Here is a 19,224-nt window from a genome sequence, read left to right on the forward strand (position 1 = left end):
GCTAAGAGGATAAAACCTAGAAAAGCACTAAGACTTGTTTACATTGGGGTCCTCCATTTTCAATTCATCAGAAGTTCAGAACATTCACTGACAATATATAGTACTATGCATGCTATTCACTACGATGCATGTTGTTATTCACTACAACTCAACCTTTAGTCGGAGGTTATATCCTTGTTTTTATCTTCACATTTTGATGGGATACAATCTCATGATTAATTAATGTTGAGTTGTAGTTATAGAATAAATAACAAATGAGGACATTTTGTGATTTACATTGTTTGACTCCGTTGCTAATTTATGGTGTCTGTTGGTACACGTCGTCACTAAGTTCCCTCTTTTTAATGAATAAGTGAAAACGTTTAATGATTTACATTCTATCCACTTATAATATGAATAAGAAATGAGGACATTTCGTGATTTACATTGTGTGGATATGTAATATACTGCATGTACTAATCCAGTATATGTTTCTTAATGAAATCGTGTTGGCATCATGTAATTATGAAACAAAAAGGCTGGTAAACGAGGCATGCATAAATGTCAAGCCATGCAAGCTGTGCTAGTCAATGCGGCTGATTTAACAATGAGGTATTGTCCTTCAGTTGTTTTCTCACATGGGCGTCTGGGTGTGTTCATCCTTTAAACTCCCGTATGCTTACCGGGTGTTATTAAACTCTAATTATTTCTGTCTTATTATGGTTTAAGACTGGTGTCTGTTTTCCTTTTCTTTTCCCTCTCCAGGCAGCAGGCGTTGTTTCATGTTCTGGCAGCCTACTCTGTGTACAACCCGGTGAGTGTGCACGTGTGTGTGTGTGTGTGTGTGTGTGTGTGTGTGTGTGTGTGTGTGCACGTGTGTGTGTTACATAATGTGCTCTTACAGGTCTAAATTTGGTTTGATTTGTACATACCGGTAATCAAAGTTAACCACTTGAAAAGTATACTTGGTTGACTGCAGTCCCCTAGGGCTCGATTCCGGGCCCCCTATTTTTTTTCCTTTTTTTTCCTAGAAGTCTAGAACAGAGCTCACAGTGCCTTGCTTGTAGATCAGCTATTGTCGCTGAATGTTCTCCCCAGAAGAGGGATGCTAGGGTTCAAGTGGTTAAACTACCATGTAAGCATTCCTTGTCCGTCCACTCTGACCCTCGTTTCCCCTGGGGAAGGGAAGGGGAGAGGAGCAGGGGGGGGGGGAGTATTTTATTTATGACTGTAGCTCAGCCAGAATGTACATCATCAGCACTTAAAGTCCAGCATTGAACCAAATACTCACTGATTTATACTCCTGGTGACTCAAACTGTGACTGATTTAGTTCAGGGGTGACTGTCCATCCATATGTTTTTCAAAGGGAGACATAATAAAATACCATATAGGGCCAACTGTATCTAATGTAATACTTACTGTACAGTAGCCTTTGGGCCATAACAAGTAGCCTTTGATAAATACAATGTAATTTGGTCCAATCTGTATGGTAGAGTATGTTATTACAATATATTACTTATTCAAATGGAATGGTTGTATTTGGTCTTCCTGCTCTTCTATTGAGACATTTTAGATCGTGTCAAAGGTCATGTCTCACCTAGACACAGGATCTGACATGAATGTTGACCTGATGGTCAAGATTCCATTCATCCCCTGAGCAAGCAGAAAGGCTCTATTTGCTTAATGGTAAAAATGTCAGCACTAGCTGACATTTCAAATCCAGGAGAGAAGAGGAAAGTATAGTGCAGCTTAAACTGCAGTACAATATCAGTCTTTTGTTGGCAATCATAGCCAAATGTAGCCTAAGTCACTCAGCTGTGTTGTGAACAAAACAAAAACACACTTTTGCCCACTAGCATGCACTTCAATGTTTAATATATATTATTTACAGTCCAATACATTGTCTTGTGTTTAAATGGCATTGTGTAATCGGGTATAAAAATGTCTGTACCTTTTTTATAATATAAAAATAATATGTAATGAAATACAAAGCTTTTTCCCCCCACATAATGAGGAATGACATAACGCAACGAACAATCACCGTTACAAATTCAAATAGTAATTTAAAAAACTTTAATGTATAATAATAATAATAATAATAATATCTCAAACTTATATAGCGCTTTTCTGAGTACCCAAAGACGCTTTACATGGGGGGGCTTTACAGAGGTAACAACAAATTAAAAACAACTTTAATAGAAAAAGGAAAAATAACACTAAAAGCTAAAGAACATTAAAAGACAGTGAAAAGGGTTAGCTAGGGAAGGCAATTTTGAAGAGGTGGGTTTTGAGGGTGGATTTGAAGGTTTGAAGGGTGTATGAATTTCACATGACTGGCGGGTTACAAAAAGTGTACATTTCAGGAAGGAAGCCACGGGCCATATAGCGTTGGTGGGAGGGCATTATCCAGAAGGAAGCCACGGGCCATATAGCGTTGGTGGGAGGGCATTATCCAGCTGGAGCAAAGATCCTGAGGTGACGGAACGCTTTGCTCATGTCACGCCGTTCGCCTCATTCAGTGCCACTCGACACATTGCGTTTTTGCATTGATTTTGTATGCAGTAGCATCTTTAGACATAGACCCTCCTTTAGCTAATTGCAACCTGCAGTACCTATTTTGGGATTGTCTTTCTAGGCAAAGATTTTCACACTTGTGAAGTGAGGGGCGCTCTTATCGTCATACATCATCATAGGATCAGCCAATCAAAACATCACATTCTGTGGTACAAACACAAAGCTGTGCATAGGAGGGGCTAGCGCCACTCAAAAAATCTCAAACGTTTTCCAAAACAAAACAAAAATCGAAAGATTTTGAATTTGTTGTACTACAAACTATACTGTATATGGCTGAAATGGTTAATAATCTTGGCTGTAGTAGCTTCATCACAATAGAAGCCAGAAATTATGATGACGATGACGACGACGACCGTGACTCTAATCTAGCCCATTTAGACCTGGGAATGATTCTACAAATGTCTTCTAAATCAGTTTTCTGAAAAACCCATGTTTCTATATCAGTGGTCAGGACCCCCAAGGTCATATGTAATTGGCTGCTGACCCCCATCTGAAAATATGATGTTCCAGGGACCCCCCCCCCCCCACCCAAAAAAAGCAAAGATTTGGCTCTGAAAGAATATAAGATTTGCACTACATTTTCACGATTTTTCAAAAATAGATCTATAAGCTCGTAGTGCGGCACTCAGTGCTGTGCTATGAGCTTGTAGATCTGCTATTTTTCAATAGCTAAAGTATAACATTACGCTTAAAACAACAAAAGGGGTTCCTGCCCAAAATGGGCTAGAGCAGTGTGAAGATGTCTCCTCTCTGCAGTGCACCATACCCACATAAGCCCACCTCAGGGTGCTGTGACTGAACGGGGACTTATCTGCCTCGACGCATCATTTTATACACAGTCATATCGCGTACGTACACTTAACGTACACCGTTCAGGATGGGAACCCCTTTTGGTGTTTTAAGCATTATTATTTTAAACTATTTTTGCAAAATCGTGAAAATGTGGCGCAAATCTTTGAATATATATTCTTTCAAATCGAAAGATTTTGAATTTGTTGTACTACAAACTATACTGTATATGGCTGAAATGGTTAATAATCTTGGCTGTAGTAGCTTCATCACAATAGAAGCCAGAAATGATGATGACGATGACGACGACGACCGTGACTCTAATCTAGCCCATTTAGACCTGGGAATGATTCTACAAATGTCTTCTAAATCAGTTTTCTGAAAAACCCATGTTTCTATATCAGTGGTCAGGACCCCCAAGGTCATATGTAATTGGCTGCTGACCCCCATCTGAAAATATGATGTTCCAGGGACCCCCCCCCCCCCACCCAAAAAAAGCAAAGATTTGGCTCTGAAAGAATATAAGATTTGCACTACATTTTCACGATTTTTCAAAAATAGATCTATAAGCTCGTAGTGCGGCACTCAGTGCTGTGCTATGAGCTTGTAGATCTGCTATTTTTCAATAGCTAAAGTATAACATTACGCTTAAAACAACAAAAGGGGTTCCTGCCCAAAATGGGCTAGAGCAGTGTGAAGATGTCTCCTCTCTGCAGTGCACCATACCCACATAAGCCCACCTCAGGGTGCTGTGACTGAACGGGGACTTATCTGCCTCGACGCATCATTTTATACACAGTCATATCGCGTACGTACACTTAACGTACACCGTTCAGGATGGGAACCCCTTTTGGTGTTTTAAGCATTATTATTTTAAACTATTTTTGCAAAATCGTGAAAATGTGGCGCAAATCTTTGAATATATATTCTTTCAGAGTGAACGTTTTTAACTCGTATCTTTGCTTCTAGGGGTCGCGGCCAATTACATGGGGTTCCTTCACATTAAATAGTTTGAGCACGACTGATACAGAAACATAAGGTTTTTCAGAAAACTGTCATGATTTAGAAGCTATTTTTGGAATTTTGACCTGCTGCTGAGACGCTGCTGTGAACAACACTCGAGTCTTCACCCAAACCCCAGGTGGTTCCAACAGCGGCTGATGGTCCTCTGCATGGGTGGAAACAGGGAATGGAAGAGGTGCAAATGTTTGGGTTACAGCAGCTTACAGGACTGTTTCATGATTCATACAAACATAAACACAGTCTGCTGCTAATGTACACTGAAGTGTAGGCGTGTGTGCGTGTGTGCACGCACGCACGCACACACACACACACACGTAGTTGGTTTGTGTGAGGTGTTTATCAGAGAGGAAATCTCAACATGCTGTGTGTCCCCCACCACCCTTACCAGAAAGTGGGTCAGTAGTAAAGAGTGCCCGGGGTGGGGGTTTGTGTGTGTGTGTGCGTGTGTGTGTCACTAATTACGAGCAGTGGTGTAATGGTGATGTATTTTCGGGGGTACGGTATTTAAATTTCTAACGTGCACACCGTAACATTACGGCACCGTAACATTACGGCACCGTGCATGAAAAATGACTGGCCACAGGCCGTGGTTCCCTGTGCTACGACCAAAACACCACTAGGGCCAGACGTCCCCAGAAGGACTGAGACACCACTAGGGCCAGACGTCCCCAGAAGGACTCAGACTAGGGCCAGACGTCCCCAGAAGGACTGAGACATCACTAGGGCCAGACGTCCCCAGAAGGACTGAGACACCACTAGGGCCAGACGTCCCCAGAAGGACAGACACCACTAGGGCCAGACGTCCCCAGAAGGACTGAGACATCACTAGGGCCAGAAGGACTGAGACATCACTAGGGCCAGACGTCCCCAGAAGGACTGAGACATCACTAGGGCCAGACGTCCCCAGAAGGACTGAGACATCACTAGGGCCAGACGTCCCCAGAAGGACTGAGACATCACTAGGGCCAGACGTCCCCAGAAGGACTGAGACACCACTAGGGCCAGACGTCCCCAGAAGGACTGAGACTAGGGCCAGACGTCCCCAGAAGGACTGAGACATCACTAGGGCCAGACGTCCCCAGAAGGACTGAGACATCACTAGGGCCAGACGTCCCCAGAAGGACTGAGACATCACTAGGGCCAGACGTCCCCAGAAGGACTGAGACATCACTAGGGCCAGACGTCCCCAGAAGGACTGAGACACCACTAGGGCCAGACGTCCCCAGAAGGACTGAGACTAGGGCCAGACGTCCCCAGAAGGACTGAGACATCACTAGGGCCAGACGTCCCCAGAAGGACTGAGACATCACTAGGGCCAGACGTCCCCAGAAGGACTGAGACATCGACCTTGTGAGGAGGACCATTTAACTTTTTAGAGCTATTAAAGTTCACATTATTAAAGGATCTAGTTTGGGGGTTAGGATTAGGCATTTAGGGGGATTATCTGTGTTCATGGTTAGAAATGGCACAAGAAAGAAAAGGAGGTCAATATGTTTGTGTGGTAGGAGGGAAGAACATGGGGACAGAGATGGAATGTAGAGAATGTGCAGTTTAGCCTCAAAGTAACTCTAATTAAATGAATTATGCTCCCATGAAGGGATGCTTGATGCTGGTGAGTCCCATGTTGCAGTGGCACTATAAATGAGTCATAACTCTTAATGCAGACCAATGGCAAATGTGTGATGTTGATCTTTGTGTTCTAATTTAATGCAGACCTTTATGAAACTGAAATCGTTGCAAATGTAATGGTAAAACGACATCAAGGTACTGTAGGAGCACTTAAGCTTACAATAATCATAATGCACTCTACATGATTAAAAGAATGTAATGCAACGGCAGTCCAAAATAACAACGATAAGTGAAGAGAGAGTAACACGTACTGTAGATGACTTTAAACTGCCATTAATTAACATAGGCAGTTAATTAATTACCAAGGCAGTAAAACATCAATGCAATAAAATGGCATAACAAATCATGGAGAGGCTAGTTTGAAAAGAAAAGGACCTTTCGAAATAAGACTTAAAAGCAGAACCTGGTCCTGTTAACCACATTAACCCTGGCATCCCTATTTTGGGAACATTAGTTATTTTTGTTAACACTTACTGTAATGGCGAAAATAGCAAGCATCGTGCCGTGCTGCTAGCTTGTACATCTAATGATAATCTTGAAAATGTTGAATAATTTCGTTTTTTTTAACGCAAATCTTCTGGGAGTCCATGGTCAATTTGTGGATCCCTGACTTGAAAAGGTTTAAGTCAGGTTTAAGTCAGCACTTAAGAGACATCATACAAGCATAAAAAACATCCACTGACATCCACTGTCCTCTCAGACCACATCAGACATTCACATGTTTTTTCCCCCCCGTCGTCGTCCTCCTCCTCCTCTCTGGGTCTGGAATCCTGCATTAAGTTATAAATAATTCCTCTCCATCTTGTCCCCCCAAGCAGTTTAATTGACCCTGTCTGTCTTCTGTCTGTCTGTCCCCCAGGAGGTGAACTACTGCCAGGGGATGAGTCAGATCGCTGCCCTGCTGCTCATGTACCTGGGTGAGGAGGACGCCTTCTGGGCTCTGTCGCAGCTGCTCACCAGCAGCAAGCATGTCATGCACGGTGAGAGAGAAAATGAAAGAGAAACCTATTGTTCATTTCCCGTCAGTCACTCATTATCCCCAACCATACATGGATTTCCCGTCAGTCTGAGTCACTGTCATTATTCCCATACATGATGTGTTCAACAGTTTTGGACATATAGAGATTTCCACCCGACAGAGACGATAAACTTTTTGAGATTATTATTTGAAAATGTAATTGTTGAACTGTAAATATGATCAAACATAAATAAGCATATCAGTCTACATTTCCAAAAAGGAAATGCCTTTGTTTATTTCAGTCTGGTCAGAAACAGGGGTCAAATGCAGAGAACAAATTTCACTGCTGTAACGTCTGTGACAAATTGTACGACTTTGACATTTTATTTTATTTTTTATAAACCAGACAGGGGATATCAAATGCATAGGCATAGATTTTAGCCCACATCCTCCCCAGCAAACCCAACCCTGAGCGTGGACATGCAATACAACAGAAACTAGATAAAGTGCCCCTCAGGGCACAGGTCTCCACCAGGGCAGGTCAGGTTGTGGCCTCCTGGTGGTCAATGTGAAAAGGGAGGGATATATTCTTCAGCCTAGTAGGAAAGTCTGTGGAAGATTTCACGTAACTTGCAAGCTGTGTTCATGATTTGAGGCTTTTTATTCAAAACAGGCCGATCCTGCAATCTTTGAAAGCCAATGTTAGCCACTTGGGATGGAATATGAGATACCGGACAGATCCTTCTTGAACACATGACTATAGTGTGTAACGATTTGCGGGATGTTTGGACAGAGTCTGGAGGAGTAATATAAAAAATGTGTTTTACAAAAGTCGGTCTCCTGGTGGCCGTTCTGGAAAATGTAGGGCAGAGGTTCATTGTTGGCATCGACCGGGTTAAAACGTCTTTCCACTGCTGATCATGTAAGAATTAAGCAATATTGGCAAGTTAGCTGACATGCGACGGGGTGGTTGTTTGACACATGCTGCATAGATGTGTCACCATGGGAACCAATGTCGCCGTCGCCAACAGCTGTTTGCTTAACGATTTTGACAGCTACAGCGACGGCATCATAGCCGCCGTACTTCCGCCTAGAGGAGCCGTCCTTAAAACAGTCGTTACTTAAAATAAAGTCCCTATTAGCTGGTAACGGACGGACGGACGGCCAGACGGACGCACACACACACACACACACGGGGTGCAAAACATACTCTCTCCCCATGCCTTCGGCCTGGTGGAGACAACAATTGGTCAAAACCATGACTAATAAATACTAACGGGAAACGCACATGAATCTGCTGCCAAGCCAAACAAATGAAGCTTTCTGTTTACTTAACTACAACAGAAAGCGGGTATACTGTACCACTTTCTGTAAAAATGTTCTCCTCTACACCAAATATCTTTGCCGAAAATAGCTGAGCTTCAAGCTCACACAACGTGTCGCATCGTGGCACATTGTAGATCTGCTATTTACGGGGGAATGTTCCCCCCAAAATATGGGACGCTTGGGTTCATTCAAATTGGGGTACTAAATGAAGGGAATGAAATGTGTTATTTACTGTGCTCCACCATGGACCAATAACTGTCTGCTCTCTCGCTGCAATAGGGTTCTTCATCCCTGGCTTTCCTAAGCTACTACGATACCAGGCCCACCACGAACAGATCCTCTCCAAGCTGCTTCCCAGGCTCAAGAAGCACCTGGTGAGCCTTACCCCTATGACTCGTGCTTTTATATCGTCACTGTCGGGTTGAAACCTTCTATGTCCAAAACTGTTCATTCTCAGATGAAAAAGAACCTGTGTCCAATGGATCTAATGTAGTCACTAGTCACAATTAAGCTATTTTATTATACTTTTCATTTGATTCGATATAAAAAAAAAACATAGACACACTTCACCACTTTAACTTTCATCTTAAAATATTTTTGAGTGGTGCAACCACTCCAAGGAATGTGTCCGTGTGACGTTAATGAGCATGAGTATGACTATTAGTATTAGTTTATATAAAGGTGAAAATAACAGATCTACAAGCCCACAACATCTCCCATTGTGACGTGTTGTGCACTTTTTTTTTTACTTTTGTGCGGCACTTGTATAACGTATTGTTGAAGTAGGGCATTCATTTACAACACCAACAGTTCAAATATGAACATACAAGGTTTCTGCCAGATGGAATGCCCTACCTGAGGCTATTCAACACACCTATTCAGATAAGCCTTTCTGTAAATCACCATGCTGTATATATGCTGCTTTGTCTGTAGAAACTCTCGTTTTACATATTTGTTTGCTCTAACATTTTTTTTGTTCTGCTACCCCTCTGTTACCTTACTTTTTTAAATTGTGTGATATCAAAGTTTTAAAGCACACTGTGACTTCTGTTTTAACAATGATACATACATGTACTGTTAGTAGTAGTAGTAGTAGTAGTAGTGGTGATGGTGGTGGTGGTGGTGTAGTCGTTTGGTCATTAAGGTCCACAGAATGAGAGGCCTGCTCTGCAAAAAAAAAAAAAATTATGGCCATTTTTGTATACCACAACCAACCAATATAAGGCAAATTTCCCAAATGTCATCATGCTTTAAGTAGCATTTGACAATTGTGACATGTCAAACTAGGGTTTTCATGATTCTGAATCCATTCCTAGCATATGTTTTGCACGAAAAACACATAGCCGTCATCACGGCGGGGGGGGGGGGGATATGGAGATAAGAGGTTTCTGCTCGACAACAGCGATATACCTGCTGATGGCTTCAAATAATGTGGCAGGGGAGGTTTGCATACCATAGTTTAAATAGGTCGCTGCAATGACCTTCCAAGTAGTCGGAGAACCAACTGTCTGGATCATGTTTGAGACATAAAGCCGTGAAATGCTGTCCACCCTCAGGAAAAGGAGCAGATGACCACAGGAATATACACCACTAAATGGTTTCTGCAGTGCTTCATCGATCGAGTGAGTCTCACCATGTCATATTTTCCATTTGCCTCTTGTTTGCTTATAAAAAGTCCCTGCTTACAAAACATGCATTGCGTAATTGTTAATTAAATGTCCCTAGTTCCCTCTGTATAACCATACGAAAGTACACGTTACACAATGTAAATATTATGCTTACATCATTACTCATCACCACACCAGATAGAGAGATATCGATGATTGTTCTAAGTTTGACTCTATTTAACCACTTACTGTAAACACTGTTTTATAAAGGCGTCACATGAAAATAGCTCATCTACAAGCTCGCAATGGGTCACATTGATGCGTTGTGAGCTGGTTAATCTTCTTTTTAAATTGTAAAACATTCTCTGAAAATATAAAAAAAAAAACATAGCATCACAATCGTTTTAACCACTTTATCCATTTATATGTTGGCTATTGAAAATGGCACATCTACAAGCTCACAGTACGTCACTTAGTGCCAACTTGCAAGCTTGTTCATCTGCAATTTTCTTAGAAATCCTTGGCGCAAAACATTTCATCATCCATTTGGGGGTCCTTGACATGAAAATGTTTGAGACTCACCGGGCTGGTGACATGCTCCTCTTCCTGTGTGTCTTATGTTAACAGAGCCCATTCACCCTCACGCTGCGTCTGTGGGACATCTACATGTTGGAGGGGGAGAGACTGCTCACTGCCATGGCTTACACTATCCTCAAAGTACACAAGAGTGAGTTCTGTCACCATCATGAAAGTTAACTTGATGTCTCTTATCTCCATATTCTATCTTTTAGTTTTTAGTTACCAGCTGCTGTGTAAGCACAGCTGGTCAATGTTGTCTCTGCGGTGCTTTCACGCCCACTTGCTGTAGTTGAGACCTATGTTTCTCATTGGCTGTACTGACAACCTATCGTCCTGATTGGTTGCCTCGTCTCTAGGCAACCACACACTTTTTGCCTCTAGCCCACATCTCAGCCATGGGATATAAGGCAGCAGCTGGAAATTAATTGATGTCATCAATTCTTGTTCTTTTTTCTTTTCGTAAATCAACACCTTACTCGATCATACTATAGTGTCACACAAAAGCATTTAGTCGGTCCCCGTAAATGAGGAAATTATGTGCGGATGCGCGAAACATGTCTAGGCATGGCCAAAAGAATAATAATAAAATAAAGATTTCAGCGATCCTGTCTGATATCATTAAAAATGACCTAAAGACGCCTATACATCATAGGCACCTATACCCTACATGTATACACTGTAACATGTCCTTATGTGAATCCTGAAAAGTCAAATAATTGTGGTTTCGGCATTGAACATTGAAACATATAAATGTGTTTCCATTAGGCTTTGTAAACAAAAACATCACATCAAAATGTATCATGCACTATGGCTAAAATAAGTGTACTGTATTTTTTCAGCAGATTAATGTATACAAATGTATTGATACGATTCGTAATGAAAGAAATAAAGGGAAGCTCCGCACACTCAGATCTGGAGTCACAAAGGGGTAACTCAGATCTGGAGTCACAAAGGGGTAACTCAGATCTGGAGTCACAAAGGGGTAACTCAGATCTGGAGTCACAAAGGGGTAACACAGATCTGGAGTCACAAAGGGGTAACACAGATCTGGAGTCACAAAGGGGTAACTCAGATCTGGAGTCACAAAGGGGTAACACAGATCTGGAGTCACAAAGGGGTAACACAGATCTGGAGTCACAAAGGGGTAACTCAGATCTGTGCACAATCAATGTATTTATTTTGCAAGCTTTCTGTCTACTGCCTACTTCAGGCAGATGCCTGAAGGAGGCAGTGTTGTTTTATAATATATTATTTTATCCCACGATTTTGTAACCCATTTTCACCCCTGTGTCAATCATCTAATGTGATCCTGGGCTCTACACACCCTCCGCCAACCTGGGGAGAGCAACAGACTTAACTCATGCTTCCTTCATGCTTGAGTGTCCAAGTTGCTCCTTTACACCTGACAGGGGGAGATTCCCTGGTTGGACGTAGCGCGTGGAAGGAACACGTTATTCCAACCAGTTCCTTTCCCCTCCATCAGGCGCCCCGGCTGGCCAGGGGGAGGCAGTTTAGAGACCAGGATTACTGCATGTTTTTGTGAGGGTATCTACCCTAGGGGACACGGGGAGAACATGCAAACTCCACACAGAAAGGCCCTTTCGCCAACCCCACCTTCAGTGTTGTTTTTGTCAACTAAAACTAAGACGAAAAATGTTTGTCGACTACCTTTTTTCACTGACGAAAACTAAAAACTAAGCTATGATGACTAAAACTAAGACTAAATGTAGTGACAATTTCGTCAACAGATAAAAACTAGACTAAAGTGCTAGGAAGGGGACTAGTGGACAAGAGATCAAGTATAAGTTATTTTACACTTGGTTGCATGCTGAAAATAACAATTAACTTGCTATTTTCAGCAAGTGTAAAATTTGTCATTACGACGGCATCAAGGCCCGCCAAAATACATTTTAGTCAACTAAATCAACTAGATTTAGTCGACTAAAATCTTTGCTACCAAAATCAACACTGTAAGATGGTCAGCCTATGATGTATATAGGCGTCTTGCCTGGCAGATGCCTGAAGAAGGTCAGTAAACCAAAAGCTTGCAAAATAAATGCATTGATTGTGCGGAGCTTCCCTTTTCATCAACCCTTTGTGACTCCAGCACCTCACTTAAGTTTTTTCAGCAGATGAGCGGTGGTTCTTTATACATTTTTGTTTTAAACGATTCGTACAATAATGTAAACATAATTGCAATTATTTCAAATCTCAAACAGATTATGTAATAAATTGTGACAGGCCTAGCTGTACTGTGCTTTCAGAATGAGTCAGAGAAAGCATCTTTATGCTCATACTGTATATACTGTAGAGATGCATGTGCTGCATGTTGCATGCATGGATTACATGCTCCACTGTCTCCTGGTTGGCTGCCTATAAGTGTATGGCTTACATAATGCAAGGCGGCTCGTTGCTGTGGAGAGGAAGCCAATGCTAACTTCTCATTGGGTGTTCACTCGGCGAATGCCATGAATTGGTTAACGCCACACACCGTCTTTGTTACGTTGATGTTAAATGGCATAGACAAAACTCCCATCCTTTTGTGTGTGTGCGACTGTGCGTACTTGGGCAATTTAGTACAGTAGTAGAATTTGAGAGTTAGACATTGGGAGGATCATTTCCCTGGTACAAGAGAAATGTTGTTTTATGGTTCAAACTGATTTGGGGAGTTATGCTTCCAATTAGGAAAAGATTCAGATTAGGATTAGGATAAGTGTTGTGTACCGTGAATACGGTGTGAGATTGTACAGTAGATCTGCTGTGTAAAGATAGCATTCATGAAATGTTGATTTAAACGTGTGTGTCTGTCTGTCTGTCTGTCTGTCTGTCTGTCTGTCTGTCTGTCTGTCTGTCTGTCTGTCTGTCTGTCTGTCTGTCTGTCTGTGTGTCCCCCATCAGAGCGTATGTTGAAGCTTCCCCTGGAGGACCTCAGGGAGTTCCTCCAGGAGCAGCTTGCGGTCTCCTTCCTGGTTCCAGATGATGTGGTGGTGGAGCAGCTCCAAGCCGCCATGGCTGAGCTGCGCAGTAAGAAGCTGGACCTGCCCCCTTCAGGTACTCAAACTAATTGATTTGAATAAAATAATAATAAATTTGTGTGGGATGTGTCACGAGTACGACACATAGTGAGCCTGTAAAATTGGCTATATCTGCGTGACACAGTTGTACAACAAAGTTTATAGGCCTTAAACTTAAACGGTTAGTCAGACTTATTGATTTAGTCGATCATGATGTCATGTGGCAGCCAAGTCTATGTTTTTTGGGGGGAAAAAAACAGCACCACTTGTGATGTCATGTGGCAGCCATATTGGGCACCCATCACTTCACATGAGTGTGATCTTTCATTAATAAATGAATAGTTGACTAAATAATCAGTAGTTACAGACCTTGTGTACATGTATAGTACATGATAATTATGTATCATTCATATCCTTTGCTGGAGATCGTGTCTGTATCAGGTTCTGGTTTGGCACTAACCCGTCTGTCATGGAAAAAACAACAGTACCCACAGTCTCATTTAATTACTTCGTGTTTTGTTGTTTTTAGGGTCGAGGAGGGGGGGGGGAGCAGGATTCTTTTTCTTGTTTGGGTCTAAAAATACACATCCATTTCCTGTGTATTAGCTTCAGCCCCACGGTCCCCAAGCGTGTTCTATATTTTCCTGTGAATAAATAAAAAATGTCATCTCCTTTTTTTCTTCTTCAGCCAAGCCGGACGAGCTGGTGAAGAAACCTCTGGGCGAGGAAAGGCCCATCGTCCTGCTCCCCCTGCAGCCTCATTCTGCCACGGAGAGTCCACTGCCCGGTACGGACGCCTCGCAGCAGAGCCCTCCTCCTGTTGACCCGCAGGGCCTCTCGGCTCCACTAGCCTTGCAACCCGTGCCTTCCCCTCCGGTTCACTCGCAACCGCCTGAAGTGATCCGGTGCGGCGGTCCACCTCCGTTGCCGCCGAAACCAGTGAACAAGCCCTGTGCAGAAGCAGGGGTGGTCGGCGAGCGCCACCGCGACCATGTGGAATGTGGAGACTGGCCTCCGCCCTACGAGCCTCCTGCCTCGGAGGTCTTTGCCATGCCGGCTGAGGAGGAGATGCTGGACCTCCCCGATCTCCCCCCGCCGCCGCTGTGCTACTCTGATGAGACTCCTGTGGACGCTGAGCCTCCTCGCATAGAGCTGATCCATCCGCCCTCTGTTCCCTTGGTTGTGATTAACGGTCCTCCTCCCCACGGGAGACTCCCCCCAAAACCCCGCCCGCAACCTCCCACCTCCCTGGACCTTGTGCAAAAGGAGCCCAGCTCCAAGCGGCCTCCCTTGCCCCTCACCCCCACCTCCGCCACCTCCTCTCCTAGAGCCCTGCCTCCCAAGCCGACCAAGTTCCCGGTGTCCCTGGGCGTCCCGGCGGCGGCGGGGAACCGGAGGCCCTCCAACACCTCCCAGTACGACAACCTCTCTGAGGACGAGGACGACCGCTACCTGGAGAGGCTACTGGAGGCGACAGCCGCTGGGCCTCACAGCCCGGGACTGCCCGCCACTCCCGAGGAGGCCATGGGAATGTACGGCCGACCCCCGGCGGCGACTGTCGCGGACAAGGAACACAGCCCACTCGCCCCGTACCCCTTCCCCCCATCACCTGTCTTCATCCCTCCGTCTCATCTTCCTCCCTCGCCGTGCACCCTCTCCCGCCTGCCTCAGTTGCCAGAGTATGCGGGGGGCGACAGGTGGGTAGAGGACGGTATCATCGCCCCTCCTCCGCCTTGTTTCGCAGACAGACTTTCCCCCTTCCAGCTCAGTCCACACTCCTCGCCCCCGACCAGCTATTCGCAGCCGTTCTCCAGGGGCCCCAGGGACCACTCTGCCTTCCCGGCACCGCTGCTGTACACTGGCTCCTCCCCACCAGGCCACGCCAGGCCCTCAGGACAGTCAGCAGCGGCCGTGCCTTTGGTGCGATCCAGCCCAGACTTTTACAGGATGCACCCAGGAAGCCAACAGCTGCCCAAATCTGTCACCTTCTGAGGGTTTTTTTTTCTCCCCGAGGATGTGACTTATCTAGGACGACGAGGCTCGAAAAGGGTTATAAAGACCCACCTTCCCCATCATGCTTGATTATAATAATCAAGCTCCTTCACTCCGTCACTTACTGTAACTATTTGCTTGTGTAAAGGCTGTAGTACTTTTTTTCGGCAGGTCAATTACAACAAAATTTATAATTTTTAGCTGGTGTTCAGTTTGGCAGTTCTTGCTGATTTTACTAGCCAAACGTTTGGAGTACAAACTACAAACACAACCAGATGGCTATAAAGTAATGGAGAGCGATAGCACACACTTTGTCTACTTGTGTGTCGCCAGAAAGGGCAAGATCTCAGAGACAAATTATGGCAAAACACGTCAGAGGTTGGTGTGTGTAGTGTGTACTAGTAAAAATCACTGTTCCAGCAGTCTATACAGTATCTAATGTTCAGATTCCAGAGTGGAGCAGCATACAATAGAAAACAGTTTAGTCCTTCCTGAACTTTGTTCGGATCGGGAATCCCTACCCAAGCTGAAAAAGGTTTGACTGTTTATGCTTGCAGGATTAATAATAATAATAAAAAATAACAATAATAGTTACAGTAAATTAAGGAGAAAGGCCTTCAGTATGGCCAGTAGATTCCTTTTTCTTCTTTTTGTGAAAGCAATTTCTTTCACTGACATGTGTACAGATAGATTTTTCTTGTTTGATTTTTATTTTATTTTACGATTGCACCCGTTTTAAGGGCAGTTTAACTTTTGTAAATTTTCACTTGAACTATGTATTTATAACCGCTGTCTTGGTTTCCCACTGTTTGTAATTGTTGCACAAATGGCAGGAGTGTTACTGTATGTCTACTGTATTGAATCCCTAATTTTGTTTCCACGTTGACGGATGAAGTGAAGTGTGGCTGATCTAATGCCTGAGCTCTGTTTCTCTCTCTCCTGTTACAACAAAGTGTCTTAACTTCATCACAATGCAATGAGGGCAGCAACTCTTGACTCAAGGGCTTTTTCATCACATGATCTACTAATTCACATAAAGCCTCGACATTTATACCAATACCACATTTATGGATTATGGTTGTCTCTGAGCACACTCACACATCTTAACCCATTAAGACCTGAGAACGATTCTTCTAAATCCAGGTTTCTTTTTTTAAGAGATATTTTTGGTCTTTTTTCTGCCTTTATTGGATAGTGTACAGTATGGTGACAGGAAATGGGGAGAGAGATGGGGGGGTGACACGTGGCAAAGGTCGTCGGGATCGGGTGTTGAACAGACTGGCTTAGCAGCATAGGTGCCTGGACCGCTGCACTAGCCGCCTGGGCCATCCCAACTTTTGTTGCAGCTACCGGTATATCAGTGTAGCTTAAAAATATTCATGTCACAGAATTATGTATTTGGTTGCTGACCCCCCATCTCAAAATATTTTGTTCCAGGGACCTCCAGAAGATTTGAGTAAATAAAGTTTGCACAAATATTCAAGATTTTTCTACAAAGCTCATGGCGGATAGCGTGGCACGAAGTGAGCTTGTATATCTGGTATTTTTGAATAGCCATTTAACACTAATGATGGATGCTTCCCCGGTTTTAATGGGTTAAAACAAAGCGGTATGCAAACAAAATGGCATTTGAAAGTTTGTCTGTAATTTGTTAATGTTTACTTGCTGTATTATACTTTCAAAGACAAGTTTATACTTGATAGCAGGTGACCACTCCTAGACTGTTTGATTCACATTCTCTGGACCCAGCAAGGGAACGTTTTGCTCTTTGATGAAGTCATGGTGCAATAAATTCTCTGGTGTAACCACAGAAGCATGATTCACTCATTCATTCACATGAATCCAATTACAGTTTAACCTGTGTTCAAAGCGGGCAGCAGTTTGCATAGTGTTTGGTACATGCTAGCCGGGCTAGTAGATGTGATGTGGACCGTTTTTCATCATTTTTGAGGATTTGAAAAAAATGAAAAAATGAAAAAAACGATGGGTTATAGCCCATGTTTTTTGAAATTTTGAAAAAAAAAGTTAGCCTCATTTCTCATCATTTTGGACCGTGGGCTATAGCCCATATCGTACGGCATACTATGGCATGCCGTTTTTCATCATTTTTGAGGATTTAAAAAAAAAAAAAAAAAAAAAAAAAACGATGGGTTATAGCCCATGTTTTTTTAAATTAAAAAAAAAAAAAATCCAGGCCCATGAATTAGAGGATAAAGCTCACATGTTACCCAAATAGTTGAATACACAAAAGCTAAGGCACTGGTGTCGTACTTCTGGTTTACCGGAACGGGGTTCAACTCCCTGCAGTGCCCTGCTCAATGTGTTGTATTTACCGGAAAAATTTAGTGTTGCGGAGGATGAGAAACATTCGCAATTTCCGCAATTTCCGCAATTTGCATTTCCGCAATTACCATTCCCGCAATTCCGCAATTTCCGCAATTTACATTTTCGGAAATTTCCATTTCCGCAATTTCCGCAATTCCGCAATTACCAATCCCAATTGCGGAAATTGCGGAAATGCGGAAATGGAAATTGCGGAAATGGTGGAAATGGAAATTGCGGAAATTGCGGAAATGGAAATTGAGGAAATTGCGGAAATGGAAATTGTGGAAATTGCGGAAATGGTAATTGCGGAAATTGCTCTTCACTTATAGCTATCTATTTTCAGGTAGATTGTTTTATTTTACTCAGTCAGCCATATCACTACTCATTTTTTTTCATGAAAAAGGTCATAGCTGGGTAATCTATTTTCAGGCAAATTGTGTTTATTGTATTTTATTTTACTCAGCCATAACAATTTATTTTCTGTTAACCAACTTGCTGGCTAGCAGGCAGGCAGACAGCTACTCATAGACAGGCAGACAGACAGACAGCTACTCATGGAGAATTGGACAGGCAGGCAGTCAGACAGCTACTCATAGACAGGCAGACAGACAGCTACTCATTGAGAATTGGACAGGCAGGCAGACAGCTACTCATGGACAATTGGACAGGCAGGAAGGCAGACAGCTACTCATAGACAGACAGACAGCTACTCATGGACAATTGGACAGGCAGGAAGGCAGACAGCTACTCATAGACAGACAGACAGCTACTCATAGACAATTGGGCAGGCAGGCAGACAGCTACTCATGGACAATTGGACAGGCAGGAAGGCAGACAGCTACTCATAGACAGGCAGACAGACAGCTACTCATGGACAATTAGGCAGGCAGGCAGACAGCTACTCAGACAGGCAGACAGACAGCTACTCATGGACAATTGGACAGGCAGGCAGGCAGACAGACAGCTACTCATAGACACGCAGACAGTAAGACAGCTACTCATTGACAGACAGACAAATAACTACTCATGGACAGACAGACAGACAGGCAGGCAGGCAGGCAAAGAGCTACTCATGTTATGTTATTATGTTATTATAACAGCTACTCATGTTATGTGCAATAATTTGTGCAGTTATGGAAACAGCTCTTTGTGTTTATGCAAGAAAATGTAACACATTTATTTATTTACATATTGTGTGCATGCACATTGTACTTTGATACATTTTGCGAAAATAAAGCAATTGAAAGAGAGAAGTTATCAAGTATCATTAATGTCGTAATTTTATCTACTGGCCCCTGGCCCCTTGCCATTTTTGTAATGTGGCCCACAGGTAAATCTATTTGAGTATCCCTGGGTTAGAGTATTAATATAAGCCTTTATAACCAACCAAAGGGTGAAATAATGCACGTGCGTGCGTGCGTGAGTGCA

The 19,224-nt window shown here is 43.3% G+C and overlaps 1 protein-coding gene across 2 annotated transcripts in view; it reads left to right on the forward strand.

Moving 5' to 3' along the window:
• Window positions 1-18,919, forward strand: part of LOC308314815 (uncharacterized protein) — a 51,056-nt gene extending 32,137 nt beyond the window's left edge. Inside the window, exons 8-14 of one of the 2 annotated variants that reach the window (XM_080762530.1) lie at window positions 745-793; window positions 6,855-6,975; window positions 8,559-8,653; window positions 9,836-9,901; window positions 10,514-10,613; window positions 13,364-13,516; window positions 14,168-18,919. In XM_080762530.1, coding sequence (XP_080618656.1) covers window positions 745-793; window positions 6,855-6,975; window positions 8,559-8,653; window positions 9,836-9,901; window positions 10,514-10,613; window positions 13,364-13,516; window positions 14,168-15,471 — 1,888 coding nt within the window. In that variant the 3' untranslated portion in view covers window positions 15,472-18,919. The remainder of the gene's footprint in view (window positions 1-744; window positions 794-6,854; window positions 6,976-8,558; window positions 8,654-9,835; window positions 9,902-10,513; window positions 10,614-13,363; window positions 13,517-14,167) is intronic. The other variant, XM_080762531.1, reaches the window with a different exon arrangement.
• Window positions 18,920-19,224: the final 305 nt, after the last annotated feature.

This window comes from Protomyctophum bolini (genome assembly GCF_963924005.1).
Source record: "Protomyctophum bolini genome assembly, chromosome: 4".
Classification (NCBI taxonomy): Eukaryota; Metazoa; Chordata; class Actinopteri; order Myctophiformes; family Myctophidae; genus Protomyctophum; species Protomyctophum bolini.